Source organism: Conger conger, chromosome 6, assembly GCF_963514075.1.
Source record: "Conger conger chromosome 6, fConCon1.1, whole genome shotgun sequence".
NCBI classification, from domain to species: Eukaryota; Metazoa; Chordata; class Actinopteri; order Anguilliformes; family Congridae; genus Conger; species Conger conger.
The window spans coordinates 3,000,844-3,016,091 of record NC_083765.1 but is presented as its reverse complement, the minus strand read 5'-3'; the positions used below and the strand labels follow the sequence as shown (position 1 = coordinate 3,016,091).

The 15,248-nt window shown below is 49.1% G+C and overlaps 1 protein-coding gene across 1 annotated transcript in view; it reads left to right on the top strand.

Moving 5' to 3' along the window:
- Positions 1–444: 444 nt before the first annotated feature.
- Positions 445–15,248, top strand: part of abca1a (ATP-binding cassette, sub-family A (ABC1), member 1A) — a 54,331-nt gene continuing 39,527 nt past the window's right edge. Inside the window, 5 exon segments of the mRNA XM_061244779.1 lie at positions 445–605; positions 3,227–3,333; positions 5,992–6,085; positions 10,357–10,498; positions 10,808–10,926. Of these exon segments, the coding sequence (XP_061100763.1) occupies positions 3,268–3,333; positions 5,992–6,085; positions 10,357–10,498; positions 10,808–10,926 (421 nt within the window). The 5' untranslated portion in view covers positions 445–605; positions 3,227–3,267.

Sequence of the window (15,248 nt, the reverse complement as noted above, 5' to 3'; positions counted from 1 at the left end):
TAGGCAAGCCTAAAGCGAAAGTCAGGACAACGAGTACAATACCGCATAGTTTTAAGATCAGTTTTTCTCCGTGAGAGAGAAGGGATGGAGATAATTTGTAAGCTCATCGGAACAGGAACTAGTTCCCATTTTACAGTCACGTTTGTCTATTTTGGAGAGAAGAGTGGTTGCACCCCTCAAACATAAAACGTAAGGCAAAAAATAGCAAAAATAGCCTAATACCAATTGTATAACAAGGACGCCGATGAAAAATATGTTGCGTTTGATTCGCGAAATAAATAATGTATCTTTTGACGGTTGGACCCGGGCGCCAGCGTCGCCCTTTTAAGAGCTGTTTTGACTCTACACGTGCTTGCCTTGAAAGGAGGGAGCAGCTCGCAGACTCGGATCCTTTTGACCGAGAGTAACCCTACAGCTACGAGCGGTAGCAGTATAAAAGCGTAGAGGAGAAAAAAACGGCACTCTTTATAGCGAGAGCCACATCGAACAGAGTGGACAATAACGGACACAGAGGAAGTGAAGAAAAAGGGTTAGTTATTCTTCACTTTGCCAAAGGACTATCTATTTATGCTCGAAAAGGAAAGATTCGGATATTTCGTGAAAAGGTAAGAATTCTGATTAATTTCTTCTTTGGTCCTCGTTCAGAGTCTTTGTTAACTTGACTGTGGCATGCAATTGTGCAGATTTTAGAATGCAAACTTAAACTTGTTGACATTTAATATGCTTTGGTTGACGTAACAAATTGAAGGGACAAGTTGTTTTTTTTGAACATTTCTATATTTTTATGGCAACAATAAAACGCAGAAATTGCTGCCAACAGAAATAAGAAATAATCGATGTCATACAGAAATTCGATTATTAACAGTTACATATGAATACCCGGGTCATTTTTCTTTGGGAACAAGATAGATAAAAATGTAATGTTACATTTATTTTTTGTTTATTTCACTGGCTGTGACGCCGTTGGTAAAAAACGGGCAGCGTTTGCGAGAGGAAGTGCTTCTGGTGCTGAATTGGTAAACCAAGCATCTCGTGCGCTGCGCGGAGACAGAGGCTGAGCGGAATGACCGACAGTAACCTCTCATGCCGAGACAATGAAACATCGTTGAGCCTCAAGTTTTGGGTTGACATAATTCATTTTTGTTATATTAATATTTAATTTGTCAGGCAACTAAGGAATTAGGGGGGGAATACAGACAATTAAAAAGTATTAATTTCGTTTGAAAATTCTAGTGTCGTTAATTTTTTTTTTTTTGTGTGTGTAAGTTTGTGCTTTGTGTTAATTGCAGTGACCGCAGTTTTTATGTAGAGGAAGCAGTGCGTGGATATTTGACAGCTACTTGATACAGAAACACAGAACACGAACAATGTGTTCGCTTTTGTTAACAATTGTTTGAATAATTGAAAAACGTCGAGCTAATTAGCGCTTATTTGTTACTGTATTCAGCATGTATAAATGTCTAGGCTACAGACGCAAGAGGGAGGTTGGGGTGTACGCGGAACGCTTGTATTGAGCTCGGCGACCGTGTGTCCATCCATAGCGGCCTGTGAGGGGACTGATGTCGTTTGAACAGTGTGTGAAAAATAGCTATGCTCCGCAGAGGAGCTGAAATAAACAACAAATTCAATAAAGGGAAAATATTCCCTTCTGCGCCAGTAGGGGCGCTGTTGTTCTGGGTCCAGTCCGCAGGTCGCTGGTTTAATTGATATCCAGGGCTAACCGAAACGCTTATTCTTCCTCGCCGCTTTTATGTAGCTATCCCTCCAACCCATATACTAATTAAAAATATTTAACTTAGTAATTCTGCCGCCGCTGGCTTCATGGCATGAATTGTTGTTCAAGCTTTCCTTGAATACACATAAATAAATATTGACCAAACTTCCAGTTTCAAAATGGAAAAAATAACAGTCTGATGACAGTATTACGAGTATGGTCGTCTGAATTAGGCTTTTTTTTTTTTTTAAATGCCCTTTGTACACGGTTGGTGGAACTGACTGCCAGAAAATCAAGGGTCGTGCGCTGAATAAGCAGTGCAGCAGTGTTAAGTTTGCTTCAGGTCGTTATTATTATTGTTCTAAGAGCAGCAAAGACATTGACATCATCGCTCAGCACGGGCGCAGTGTAAAATACGGACATTCTAATGTAGAAATCCGTTTCATGCAATCACTGGAACGGCACGCCACGCACTATATATAGGGGTGCATTAATAACGCGGCACTACACGGCTTTTAACCTGCATGAGTGACAGAACATGCGTTTAATTCGCGCTGTGCCTTAGCTGCGTTTGTTTCGAGCGGTATAATAATACAATAACCCATATCACTCGAAAAGGGCAGTGGAGAGCGTTCACAGGCTTGCGCGAGCACAGAAAGAGATTTCAGAGGAACCGTGCCCAAATTTACTGCGAACGTGCCCTTTTTGACTGCAGATAGGATTTCCTAAAATGAAGATACTAATCACACATACCGCTCCCTCGGAACCTAACAACGAAATAGCCATGTTCTGTCGTTTTCTCTCTCACAGTCAACTTTTCCAGGATTGTAAATGACCAACAGTCCCCCGAGTGCAGGCAATGTCACGCCGCGCGAGCACTGAATTAAGTCGTATATTACTAACCGAGATTACCGACTTAAAATGACAAACGCGCACGCGTGTAAAATTAACGGCGGTGGTGTTTGACTTCGGTTTGACTTCGAGAATAAAAGTCACGCAACTTTATCCGCTGGTATTGTTGTATAGTTTCAATCAATAGTTGATCTATTGATGAACACAGATTTCCAAAAATACATTTTTCATGAACATGTACATTATGTATCTTCAACTATCTTGGCTGTACCGTATGCATATATTGATCATGTAGCCTATACTACATATATTTATATATTTGTATATATTTCTGCTTTGATGTTTGATGTTGAATTTTTTTTAAACAAAACATCTGTGTAGGTGGTACTGACGCATGTGTCAATGGTCCGATGCGTGTTTGCGGATCCAAAAGTCCCTGTGTGTTTTTCAGGACGAAAGTGTTATCAGAGAGGGGCACTAACCCCCACCCCCGCCCCCCCCTTATAAACACTGTTTGCTGGGGCACGCTCTCCTCAGATAGGACAGGTGGACAGACAGGGGTGCACTTTGACCAGAGAGCTTTGCGCACTGTGTTGGACGGACCCGTGGTCTCTCTCTCCCTCTTTCGCCCTGGGCCCAAACTTGCCGTCTCTTTTGCAGTTGAGCGCAGGAGCGATCCGGGGCGGCTGTGCACCGGCGCCATGTCTGTCTCTACCCAGCTGGGCCTGCTCCTGTGGAAGAACCTGACCTACAGACGCAGACAAACGGTGAGCTCGCGATCTCTCACTTATCGCCTCTTCGCCCGCAACCGTCCTCCGCGTCCGATTGGCCGCCCCAATCCGCGTGCGTTTCCCGCGCGCCCAGATCCCTCTGCTCATCGCTGTAAAAACGATTTGATTTGATTTTTTTTTACATTCTAACCCAGTGTTCTAGAACTCCGGTGTCGTGATTGTTACACCAGCATTAGAGTGTTCCAGTAAGAACGTTAAAATCACATTTCGTATGTCGTAACGGGTTAAATAAAAGTTTCAAAAGTTCTATAGCTGCATACAGATTGTTTCACACTGTAGCTGAATTAAGGCCTGTTTTTTAAATATGGCTAATAGAAGCTCAAATGTAATTTGATGGAATATTCTGTGCCGAGTCTCCTCTGACCCAGCAGACGTGTACTGTAAATAAACCACAAGGCCAGAGAGAGCCGTATCAGTACAGGATGTGTGGTTCAGTACTCCAGTGCTTTCTCCAAGGTGTTGATTTCGTTATCAGAGTTGCTTGTGCACAAGTGAACACGGGTATATGTTCTGTTTTTGTGGGCTGTAGGGCATTTTGTTGTGAAAAATTGCTTTTTATTTTATTTTATACGGAACACAATGTGTTTTACTGTATTTTTCTCAGTCCTGGGCGTGTTACATTCACCTGAATAAAATGCAACGTTTTCACTCCTGTGCAGCGTGAGTTTGAGTGTGTCTCCACTCCGGTGTAATCTGTAGTGGTGATGAGAGGCTGCGTGATGGATTCCAGACTGGGAACAGAGAGGGAATAATAACAGGAAGTTTTAAGGAATGTTCGCGCATTTAGTGTTTTTAGGCGCGTTTCCCGCGATTTCTCATCGGACGTGTAAACAGAGCTCCTGCTCTGGAGCTTCAGGTTTTATATCGATGCGCTCGTGAGCGTTGCCCTTTCCACCCGCCTCACTGTGAATAAAACACCTGCCACGTTACGCAAGTGACGTGTGTGTGTGTCCCGGATCGTAGCATTTATTACACATATTATACACCCAATGCGCTTTACAGTGAGGAGGGGGAAACTCGCCTCAACCACCACCAATGTGTAGCTCCCACCTGGGTGACGCAACGGCAGCCATTTTGCACCAGAACGCCACACCACACACCAGCTGATGCAGAGAACATTTTCAGCCAGTTAAATCAGGGGAAGATTAGGTGGTAGGTAGGTCCTGTCCCGAGTTATTCGGCTGCAGGATTTAGGGAGCAGTGCCCTCATACCACCCCCCCCCCCCCCCCCCCCCCCCCCCATGAGGAGAGGGCATGTGGAGGGGAAACAGGTGCCGCTGAACGGGGGTAACAGATGTAGGGGCAGGCCTGCTTCTCTCCCCCAATCTGGTCTGGGGGTGGGCAGGTGATAAGCGTGTCAGTGAATAGACAATGCCCCCCGTCCCCCCCCCTGTCCCCCCCCTGTCCCCCAGGGCAGATTATCAGCCTCTGTTACCCCCCCTCCCCACCCCCACGCTGTGAAGCAGTGGACCTGCTTTTTAAAAATCTTGTCACTCAGTGTTCATTCCCTGTGAAAAGTGACCGTCTTTAACAAGCCTCTCAGTCTTGTAATAAGACTTAAGATCTTGTTTTTGTTCTCTCAAGTAGAAAATATTATCCTGTTTTAAGTTTGCTTGGCAAGTGAAATGTTCTTATTCCATTGGCAAATCTTGTAATAAGTCAAACTGTCTCACCTCATTGGTATTATTTTCATCTTATTTAGCACAAAAGTACGAGAAATACAATTTCAAGTCTGAATATAAGACTAAAATAGGTGTTGTTCTTTGGTGTTTGCAGTGTTGTGTGTCCCTGTGTTTGTCTGGTCTGACACTGTGGGTCAACAGCACTGTGAGCGGGGCGGCTGAGAACAACTCTAAACCAGCCAGGAACTGGAGAACTGTGCTGATGTGTCAGTCTCTCCGTCTATCACTCTCTCTCCCTCTCTCTCTGTTTCTCTCTCTCCCTCTCTCTGTTTCTCTCTCCCTCTGTTTCTCTCTCTCCCTCTCTCTCTGTTTCTTTCTCTCCCTCTGTTTCTCTCCCTCTGTTTCTCTCTCTCCCTCCCTCTGTTTCTCTCTCTCCCTCTCTCTCTGTTTCTTTCTCTCCCTCTGTTTCTCTCCCTATCTATGTTTCTTTCTCTCCCTCTTTATGTTTCTTTCTCTCCCTCTGTTTCTCTCTCTCCCTCTCTCTGTTTCTCTCTCTCTGTTTCTGTGTGGGTGTGTGTGTGTGTAGAGCAGGTGTGTGCTCACCATAAACACTACACACAGTTGCTGACACAGTGGAGGCTCTTGCATGTTAGTGGTGTTCCTGGCGGACGTCAGATTCAAGCCGCTGCAGTGCAGGGGCCGAAGTGCAGACGGTCCGGCGGACCTGAGGGACGCCCTGAGGACTCCACAGTCACATGAGCAGCAGCACAGAGGCTTTCATCAGGGAAAAGAGCAGAAGAACATAAGCTCTCTGTGCACGAGGAGAACGGGCCATTCAGCCCATCGATTCAGCTGACGGAATTCAGTCTCAAAACTTGCTTTAGTTTGTGTTTTACTAGTGCCTCAGTCAAGGCCGTGAACCTCTCCTCTCCTCTCCTCCCCTCTCCTCTCCTCCTCTCCTCTCCCCTCCCCTCTCCTCTCCCCTCCCCTCCTCTCCTCTCCTCTCCCACAGATCCAGTTACTGGTTGAGATCATCTGGCCGCTCTTCATCTTCTTCATCCTCATCTCCGTCAGGCTCCACTACCCCCCGTATGAGCAGCATGAGTGTAAGTCACACACCCTGCGTCTCACAAACACACACGCACACTCACACACATGTATACACACACACCCCGTGTCACACACACACACACACTCACACACATGTATACACACACACCCCGTGTCACACACACACACACACTCACACACATGTATACACACACACCCCGTGTCACACACACACACGCGCACACACACACTCACACATGCACACGGGCGGGGCGGCCTGTAGCGTAGTGGTTAAGGTAAATGACTGGGACACGCAAGGTCGGTGGTTCTAATCCCGGTGAAGCCACAATAAAATCCGCACAGCCATTGGGCCCTTGAGCAAGGCCCTTAACCCTGCATTGCTCCAGCGGAGGATTATCTCCTGCTTAGTCTAATCAACTGTACGCCGCTCTGGATAAGAGCGTCTTCCAACTGCCAGTAATGTAATTCACACACACACACACACACACACACACACACCGTGTCACTCACACACACTCTCGTCTGAAACACGTTATTTACACGTACAGACGGGTGACAACCTAAAGCCTACTGCATGACACAATTAAGCGTTTGTAACATCCTATCCTGCTCTGTGGCATGTATAACAATGAGGGCTGAGCAGGCCCAGCTGACCGCCATTTTGGATCGAGATGGCAAGAGGGAAAGAGTCTGTATATATACTGCATGTGTGTTATATGTCTCTCAGGGTTTCTAGTTCATCTCACCAGCAGAGGAGCCCACACCTCCTCCATTTTGAGGGTAGCGTGTAGGCACCTTTGTTTTGGGAGGCTTTCAGTTTGTATCTCAACAAGGAGATATGTTGTTTTGTGCATTTATGCCAACCCCTGCCCACAACAATGAGCATATTTTCTGGACTAAAAACCCGTATGGTTCATATTTGTGTTATTTTACATCTTGTTCCACTGAGGTTCCTAATTGGAAATTAAATATAGGCGACTGAAGTTTGTTTAAATACAGGATAATATCAACGCGCTGCGAAGGTATCGCAAATATAGCAGTTTAATGTTTTTGAAACGGCTGTGAAATACATTCATCATTATACATTTCCCAAAATTCCAAGTACTTACATTATATATTGCAGAATATAATCCATCTCTGCAGGGGTTGCTTTCTACCCAGGAAGTTCACCCAGTACTGGAGTAATGTCTATTGAACGGGCGTTCCAATTTAGTTTTATAGATTTATGGCGAGTTTATGACCTCCTAGTCGACAGTAGCTTCCTTTAAGATACTGACGCGGGCAGAATGGCCTTCGTGAAGTGGCGGTTATCAGCTCGCGGGCGCTGGAACTCGCGTAGGCTCTCTGCGTGTGTGTGGCGATGTAATCTGCAGCAGCAAAATGGCAACTGCTGAACCATTGCGCTTATCTAGCAGATAAGCGATATGTGCTATTAATTACGCGAATCGTCTGGTTCTCTCTTTAGTGAAATGAACATCGCTCAGGATTTTTTTAATTTACTAACTGAAGCAAGTGAATGAAATTGTCCAAACAACTACGTCGTGATCACGATATGACACATGGCCAGACCCTTAAAAAATAATTCTTAAAATACGTTTTAAATTTAACAAATCAATATCGAAAGTAAAGTCATATGAACAGCGTCTTATTTTTGCTCTTTAGCCCAAGGTCGTTTTGTCAGCGTTTGTCTCTTAAAGCCGCCCATAGCTGTGCTGTTTATTTTTGTTTTGCCCTTCTGAGACTGATGAGTTTGACCGTGAATCGCGATCCCTCAAACTCCCATGGACGACGACACACACAAACCCTCAGATACAGACACGACGTGATGGGAAATTAGAATGCAGTTTCCCGCCAGTCACACACAAAGCTTACTATGGCCAAAAATGGCTACAATTAATACTGAACTGAAACCACAGTTATACTCCCAGGTGTAAAATCCAGCTATGAAATACCAGCTGTTTCAAAATATATCTTGAGCTGGTCAAACGATGGTGACTACGGCGCTGGTCTAACGGATCAAGCTGTCGACCAGCTGAGAATCTGGTTTGGGCAGTTTCTTTTCAGCGGGGATCAGTCCAGTTAGTCTACTGTCACTCCCAGACCCCGTTCTGCGGGGACCCACTGTGTGTGCTGGTGAGAGATGATCTGTCTGATTACATTTCATGGAACGCTAACACGGTGTTGCGATTGAAATGGAAACCAGCGTACAGTACACCGTGTGTCTCCATGACCGAATTTGTGTCCCATTGGGTTAATCTAATGGAGGGGGGACAATGGGCAATAAATGTATCATGTCCATCCTTATGTTATCTTATCATTACCGATCTCTGGGTGCAACGTACTTATAGGCCTGGCCATTCCCAGAGCGCTTCTTGCCGATGTCCGTGAATTTCGTACGGGAGCTTATGCCTCAGAGTCATCGCCGATGGGCACAGCGTCGGATATGTTCTGCGATGAGCTCACTCGCGTGCGTTTTAATCGCTGGGGTTCCTGAGTACGGAGCGTGGCTGAACGGGATGTCCTTCGGGAGGTTCGGCTGGCAGAACCGTTTGGTGTTGTTCAGGTGAAGGGGGCGGAGGGACACAGCGACCTCTCTGTGGTCTGTGCTGGTACGTGGAGTCTCTTTCTTGCTTCTCTGTTGCGGTTTGCGAAAGTGAAACTTCTACAGGGCTGTGTTTTGGTTCTGTGGAAGAACTGGGGCGTTTCTTTTACAGGAACACGGTTAAAAAAAAACCCAAACCAGTCATACAAACGAGAACTGTGGCATTTTTGTCTCAACCGCCTCTATTTTATTTATCCTTGAGGCAACACTTCTGGATTCATCAGGAAAAGCTAGAGAACTTGACAGACCAAATGAAAAAGTATGATTTAAGAACTGGTATTTGATGAGATTGCACACAGTCTATATGGGAACTCTAGCATTTGGAACTGTGCTTCCCTCCAGGGTTTCAGTGCACTTGTCCCTGGTGAGGGGTGTGCACTTTGCACTTTATTGTGCGTCACTCCGGATAAGAGCGTCTGCCAAACGACCATAATGTAGCGTAGTGGTTAAGGTGAATGACTGGGACCCGCAAGGACAGTGGTTCTAATCCCGGTGTAGCCACAATAAGATCCGCACAGCCGTTGGGCCCTTGAGCGAGGCCCTCAATCCTGCATTGCTCCAGGGGAGGATTGTCTGGTGTAATCAACTGTACGTCGCTCTGGATAAGAGCGTCTGCCAAATGGCATTAATGTAATGCAATCTAATGTAAGGTAAGATTAGTTCTGTTTGTTTCGCGGCCACGTGACCAGATTCACAAACCTCCCTGCGCCCCCTGTCTCTCCTAGATACGGTTCGCTTTGGAGACCAGAGAGGCCGTCGCGTGCGCTGAACTCCCGGACTAGATCGATTGATTCCTGGTACAGGTGTCCATGCTAACAGACCTGGTGTTTGTCTTTGCGGTGCTCCTGTGGGCATTCGGGTTGACTGATAGCCGACCCGTCCTCACATGGATCTTTGGCAGTGTGCGCGTGGTTTTTTTTTTTTGAGGGATCACTCGCCCTGGGGGGCAAAGGTCAAAGGTGGAACAGTTTGGTGAGCCAATGGTTTGGGAGATAAGTGGTGCGGGGGAGCAATCACCCACTCAGCTGTCTCGTCCCATCTCTCTGTTAGCCAATCGGAGAGCACCGCTCTGTAATTGGCTCCCTCATTCGCAGCTTTTCACTCCAACCAAATCACTGTGCCTGATTTCACCGATTAGCCCAAATTCAACCGGAGAGCAGGGCGCTGATTGGTGAGATCAGCGGGTGTTGTGATTGGTTGGAGTGAAAACTCTCGGCCCTCCGTGGCGCGTGACTGGGCGCCCCTGTGAAGGTGTGGCTCTGCCCGTAACACGCCGTGACGTAGCCTCCGCCCAGCAGCGATGCCGAACGATGGGAAGGATCGCTGTGACCTCACTTCTAATCAAGTCCCGTGTGCGGACAGCAGATCTGGATTCAAACACTTTTCTGTGCTCCACTGATCTTGCCTGGTGCATTTCAGCCTGCAAGGAGGAGCGGATGGGCGGGGGCTTACACTTTTGGGATCATTTAATTTGTCACAAAACACCTGGCAAGCTTAGTCGAACATAGAAAAGTATTTCAATCCAAAACAAATACTGTTTCAACCCAGGTCTGATGGACAGATTGATAGAGTGTGTTTTAAGTGCTTTCTGTTGACTTGTTGTGTTGCGGTGTTGCTGTCGCTGTGTGTTTTGGGCGGGGGTGTTGTTGCCATGGATGCACGCCCCTGCTCTGGCGCTGAGTGCTGGTGTCTGTCCCGCTCCAGGTCACTTCCCCAACAAGGCCATGCCCTCTGCGGGCACCCTGCCCTGGGTCCAGGGCATCATCTGCAACGCCAACAACCCCTGCTTCCGCAACCCCACGCCCGGGGAGACCCCGGGGGTGGTGGGCAACTTCAACGACTCCATGTGAGTACCACCCCTTTCCTTCATCAGCAGCGCAAGGATGAGGAGGATGATGATGATGATGATGATGATGGTGATGGTGGTGGTGATGATGGTCTTGATGATGGTGGTTGTGATGGTGGTGGTGATGATGATGATGATGGTGATGATGATGATGATGGTGGTTGTGATGGTGGTGGTGATGATGATGATGATGATGATGGTGATGATGATGATAATGGTGATGATAATGGTGATGGTGATGAGGATGTTTGTTATTATGAGTTCATGAGTGAAGTTCTTGAATTAAGTCTGTGAACTGCGTCTCTGCAGAATCTCGCGCCTGTTCCTCGATGCGAAGAAGATCCTGCTGTACAGTCAGAGTGACCGGAGTCTGGACGGGTTCAAGGGGCTCGTCCGCGCCCTGAGGAACATGCAGAAACACACCGCAGGTACGCCCGCCCCGCCCCTGCCAGGGCTGCTCCCCTCACACACTCACCTCACACGCTCCCCTCACACGCTCCCCTCACACACTCCCCTCACACACTCACCTCACACGCTCACCTCACACACTCACCTCACACGCTCACCTCACACACTCACCTCACACGCTCCCCTCACACACTCCCCTCACACACTCACCTCACACGCTCACCTCACACACTCACCTCACACACTCCCCTCACACACTCACCTCACACGCTCACCTCACACACTCACCTCACACACTCACACACTCACCTCACACACTCCCCTCACACACTCACCTCACACACTCCCCTCACACACTCACCTCACACACTCACACACTCCCCTCACACACTGACCTCACACACTGACCTCACACACTCCCCTCACACACTCACCTCACACACTCACCTCACACACTCACCTCACACACTCACCTCACACACTCACACACTCCCCTCACACACTGACCTCACACACTCACCTCACACACTCACCTCACACACTCACACACTCACCTCACACACTCACCTCACACACTCACACACTCACCTCACACACTGACCTCACACACTCACACACTCACCTCACACACTCCCCTCACACACTCACCTCACACACACACACTCACCTCACACACTCACACACTCACCTCACACACTCACCTCACACACTGACCTCACACACTCACACACTCACCTCACACACTCACACACTCACCTCAGCGAGGGACCAGGCCTCTGGGTGACTGCTCCATCCAGAGACAGACAGTAATTTAAACTGTTTATTTTAAGTATGTAGGTGGATATGACGCTTTGAGTATTTTTGGAGTGTCCCTGCCTGTTACCAGAAGGAATCAGGTGCCACGAAGCATGTGTGTGTGGGGTGTGCGTGTGAACCACGTTGGGCTGTGGGTGTGTGCGTGTGTGTGTGTGGTGTGTGTGTGTGGCCCACGTTGGGGTGTGGGTGTGTGTGTGTCGGGTGTGTGGTGTGTGTGTGTGTGCGTGTGTGTGGTGTGTGTGTGGCCCACGTTGGGGTGTGGGTGTGTGTGTGTCGGGTGTTTACAGTAGTGTGCAGTGTGTACAGAGAGATACCCCCTCACCCAGTGTCAGTGTTAAAAAAAGCAGAGCAGGGATGTCAAGTATGCTGAGCTGAGGTTACGTACATCAAAATGGCCACCGGTGTCAGAGTTGGGGGGGGGGGGGGTTAGGTATTCAAATGATGTCCGGAGGGGTGAGGGTGCAAACGTTAGGACAGCAGCTGGCCCCGCCATCGCAATCTGAGAGGGGAAGGTGGTTATGCAAGAGGCTGAGGGGGGTAGGAGGGTAGGGAGGGGGGGGTCACTGGGTTTGGGGAGGACCGGAGAGGGCCGGGGTGTGGGCACAGCGCCCCCTGTGGCAGCTCTCTGCAGTGCACTGCAGGACGCCGTCCCGCTGCATTCGCCCCGCTGCATACGCCCTGCTGCATACGCCCTGCTGCATACGCCCCGCTGCATACGCCCTGCTGCATATGCCCCGCTGCATACGCCCCGCTGCATACGCCCTGCTGCATGCGCCCTCCCGCTACATACGCCCTGCTGCATACGCCCTGCTGCATGCGCCCTGCTGCATACACCCTGCTGCATATGCCCCGCTGCATACGCCCTGCTGCATACGCCCCGCTGCATACGCCCCGCTGCATACGCCCTGCTGCATGCGCCCTCCCGCTACATACGCCCTGCTGCATGCGCCCTCCCGCTACATACGCCCTGCTGCATACGCCCCGCTGCATACGCCCTGCTGCATGCGCCCTCCCGCTACATACGCCCTGCTGCATACGCCCCGCTACATACGCCCTGCTGCATACGCCCTGCTGCATGCGCCCTGCTGCATACACCCTGCTGCATACGCCCCGCTGCATACACCCTGCTGCATACGCCCCGCTGCATACGCCCTGCTGCATACGCCCTTCTGCATGCACCCTGCGGAACAGGGAACAGACTCTTCACGGCTCCCACGCTCCACGGTGTCTGCACTGGTGCCTCGTTTCGGGGTGTAGGGGCCCTATTTCTGCCCACCAGGGTACCCTGGGACTGCTGCCGCAGGGCGAGGGGGTACCCCATATTTTGGCTGCCTGTTGATACCCCTGGAATAGTCTCTTTTGGGGACCAAGTCGTCGCTGTCTGCAAGAAACATAAAACCTTAATAAAAATATGAATCTGGGATTTGGACAGACTTGGGGGCCTTAATCAGAGCTGTAACCTGATCAAACTTTTATCAGCTTGAAAACAAAATACTACTCTTTCATTGGAAAAACAATTCCAACTCAATATTCATGTTTTTGAATTTTTTTTATTGTAACCACATCTTTTTCATTTAAAATTCCAATTTGAAATCCAGAATAACACATGAAAACTGTGAGGTCTCGGTAATCAATCCTCTCCGTTGGAGAGTCGGAGATGATTTGATCGGATGTTGGGTGTAATTGCTCGGGCGATGGAGGAATGTGTTTTTCCACCTGTCTGGACCCTGTCCTTGAGTGTGGAATCCATTTGCTTACATATTTCTCCCAATCTTGGAAGATGAGGCCGTGGGCCTGGAAACGGTTTCCTCTCGTAAACATTCCTGGGCATGGAGCGCTTACGGGAAGGAGAGAAGGGCTGTTTCACACTGGAAGTCTAGAATGTGTTTATCATTAATATTGGTACATCTTCCTGATTGTTTATCCCATATTTGAGCTTGTGTATTCATTTTTAATGTGGAGACCAGGATACAGGCTGCCCCAGTCATGTACCTTTGCCACTAGCCTACAGGCTGCCCCAGTCATGTACCTTAGCCACTAGGCCACAGGCTGCCCCAGTCATGTACCTTAGCCACTAGGCTGCAGGCTGCCCCAGTCATGTACCTTAGCCACTAGCCACAGGCTGCCCCAGTCATGTACCTTAGCCACTAGGCTACAGGCTGCCCCAGTCATGTACCTTAGTCACTAGGCTACAGGCTGCCCCAGTCATGTACCTTAGCCACTAGGCTACAGGCTGCCCCAGTCATGTACCTTAGCCACTAGGCTACAGGCTGCCCCAGTCATGTACCTTAGCCACTAGCCACAGGCTGCCCCAGTCATGTACCTTAGCCACTAGGCTACAGGCTGCCCCAGTCATGTACCTTAGTCACTAGGCTACAGGCTGCCCCAGTCATGTACCTTAGCCACTAGGCTACAGGCTGCCCCAGTCATGTACCTTAGCCACTAGACTACAGGCTGCCCCAGTCATGTACCTTAGCCACTAGACTACAGGCTGCCCCACACACTGCAGTGTTTATAAGAACTGAAGCACATATGAGGAATGTTCAGCAGGAAGTGGGGCAGGGTTTTATTCGAAAGCACAGAGGCCATTGTCTCTGTTCTTAGTAATAGAATGCGGGCCTCTCTGCTAACGAGGGTTTGCCTAACGAAGGCCTAATTGGCACTGCTGCGTCTCTTGAGCGAAGGGCGGCCTCTCTGTCGGGGCGTTTGGTTAACGGGGCGGCGGTGTAGCGTAGAGGTCGGCCTTTCCTCCTAAAGGCAGAGAGTTCAATTCCCATGTAGGATTAAGCGCTGAGCTTGCTGCTGGGTGTTTCTCCTCTTATACAGCTGTGAGCGGAGACACAGGAGAAGCAAAGCTCTTCATGCTTCAGGCTCATAATGGAAGAAACCTTTTTTGAGTGTTTAATTTAGCGATTAGCTGAGGTGGCAGCTTTAGTGTGTAAGGCCCGTGGCGATTGGCTGAGGCAGCAGCTTTAGTGTGTAAGGCCCGTGGTGATTGGCTGAGGCAGCAGCTTTAGTGTGTAAGGCCCGTGGCGATTGGCTGAGGCAGCAGCTTTAGTGTGTAAGGCCTGTGGTGATTGGCTGAGGTGGCAGCTTTAGTGTGTAAGGCCGGTGGCGATTGGCTGAGGCAGCAGCTTTAGTGTGTAAGGCCCGTGGCGATTGGCTGAGGCAGCAGCTTTAGTGTGTAAGGCCCGTGGCGATTGGCTGAGGCAGCAGCTTTAGTGTGTAAGGCCTGTGGTGATTGGCTGAGGTGGCAGCTTTAGTGTGTAAGGCCGGTGGCGATTGGCTGAGGCAGCAGCTTTAGTGTGTAAGGCCCGTGGCGATTGGCTGAGGCAGCAGCTTTAGTGTGTAAGGCCCGTGGTGATTGGCTGACGTAGTACATATCCCAGGAGAAGATCACTCCTCCCAGATCATAAATGATTATATTTGATTAATGATTAGTTAGCTTGGCTAGCTCGCTAGTAAGCGCAGTGAAGAGTGGGAAAGCGAAGGTTCGTTGCAGGTTACCACGGCGATGTCCCTGACG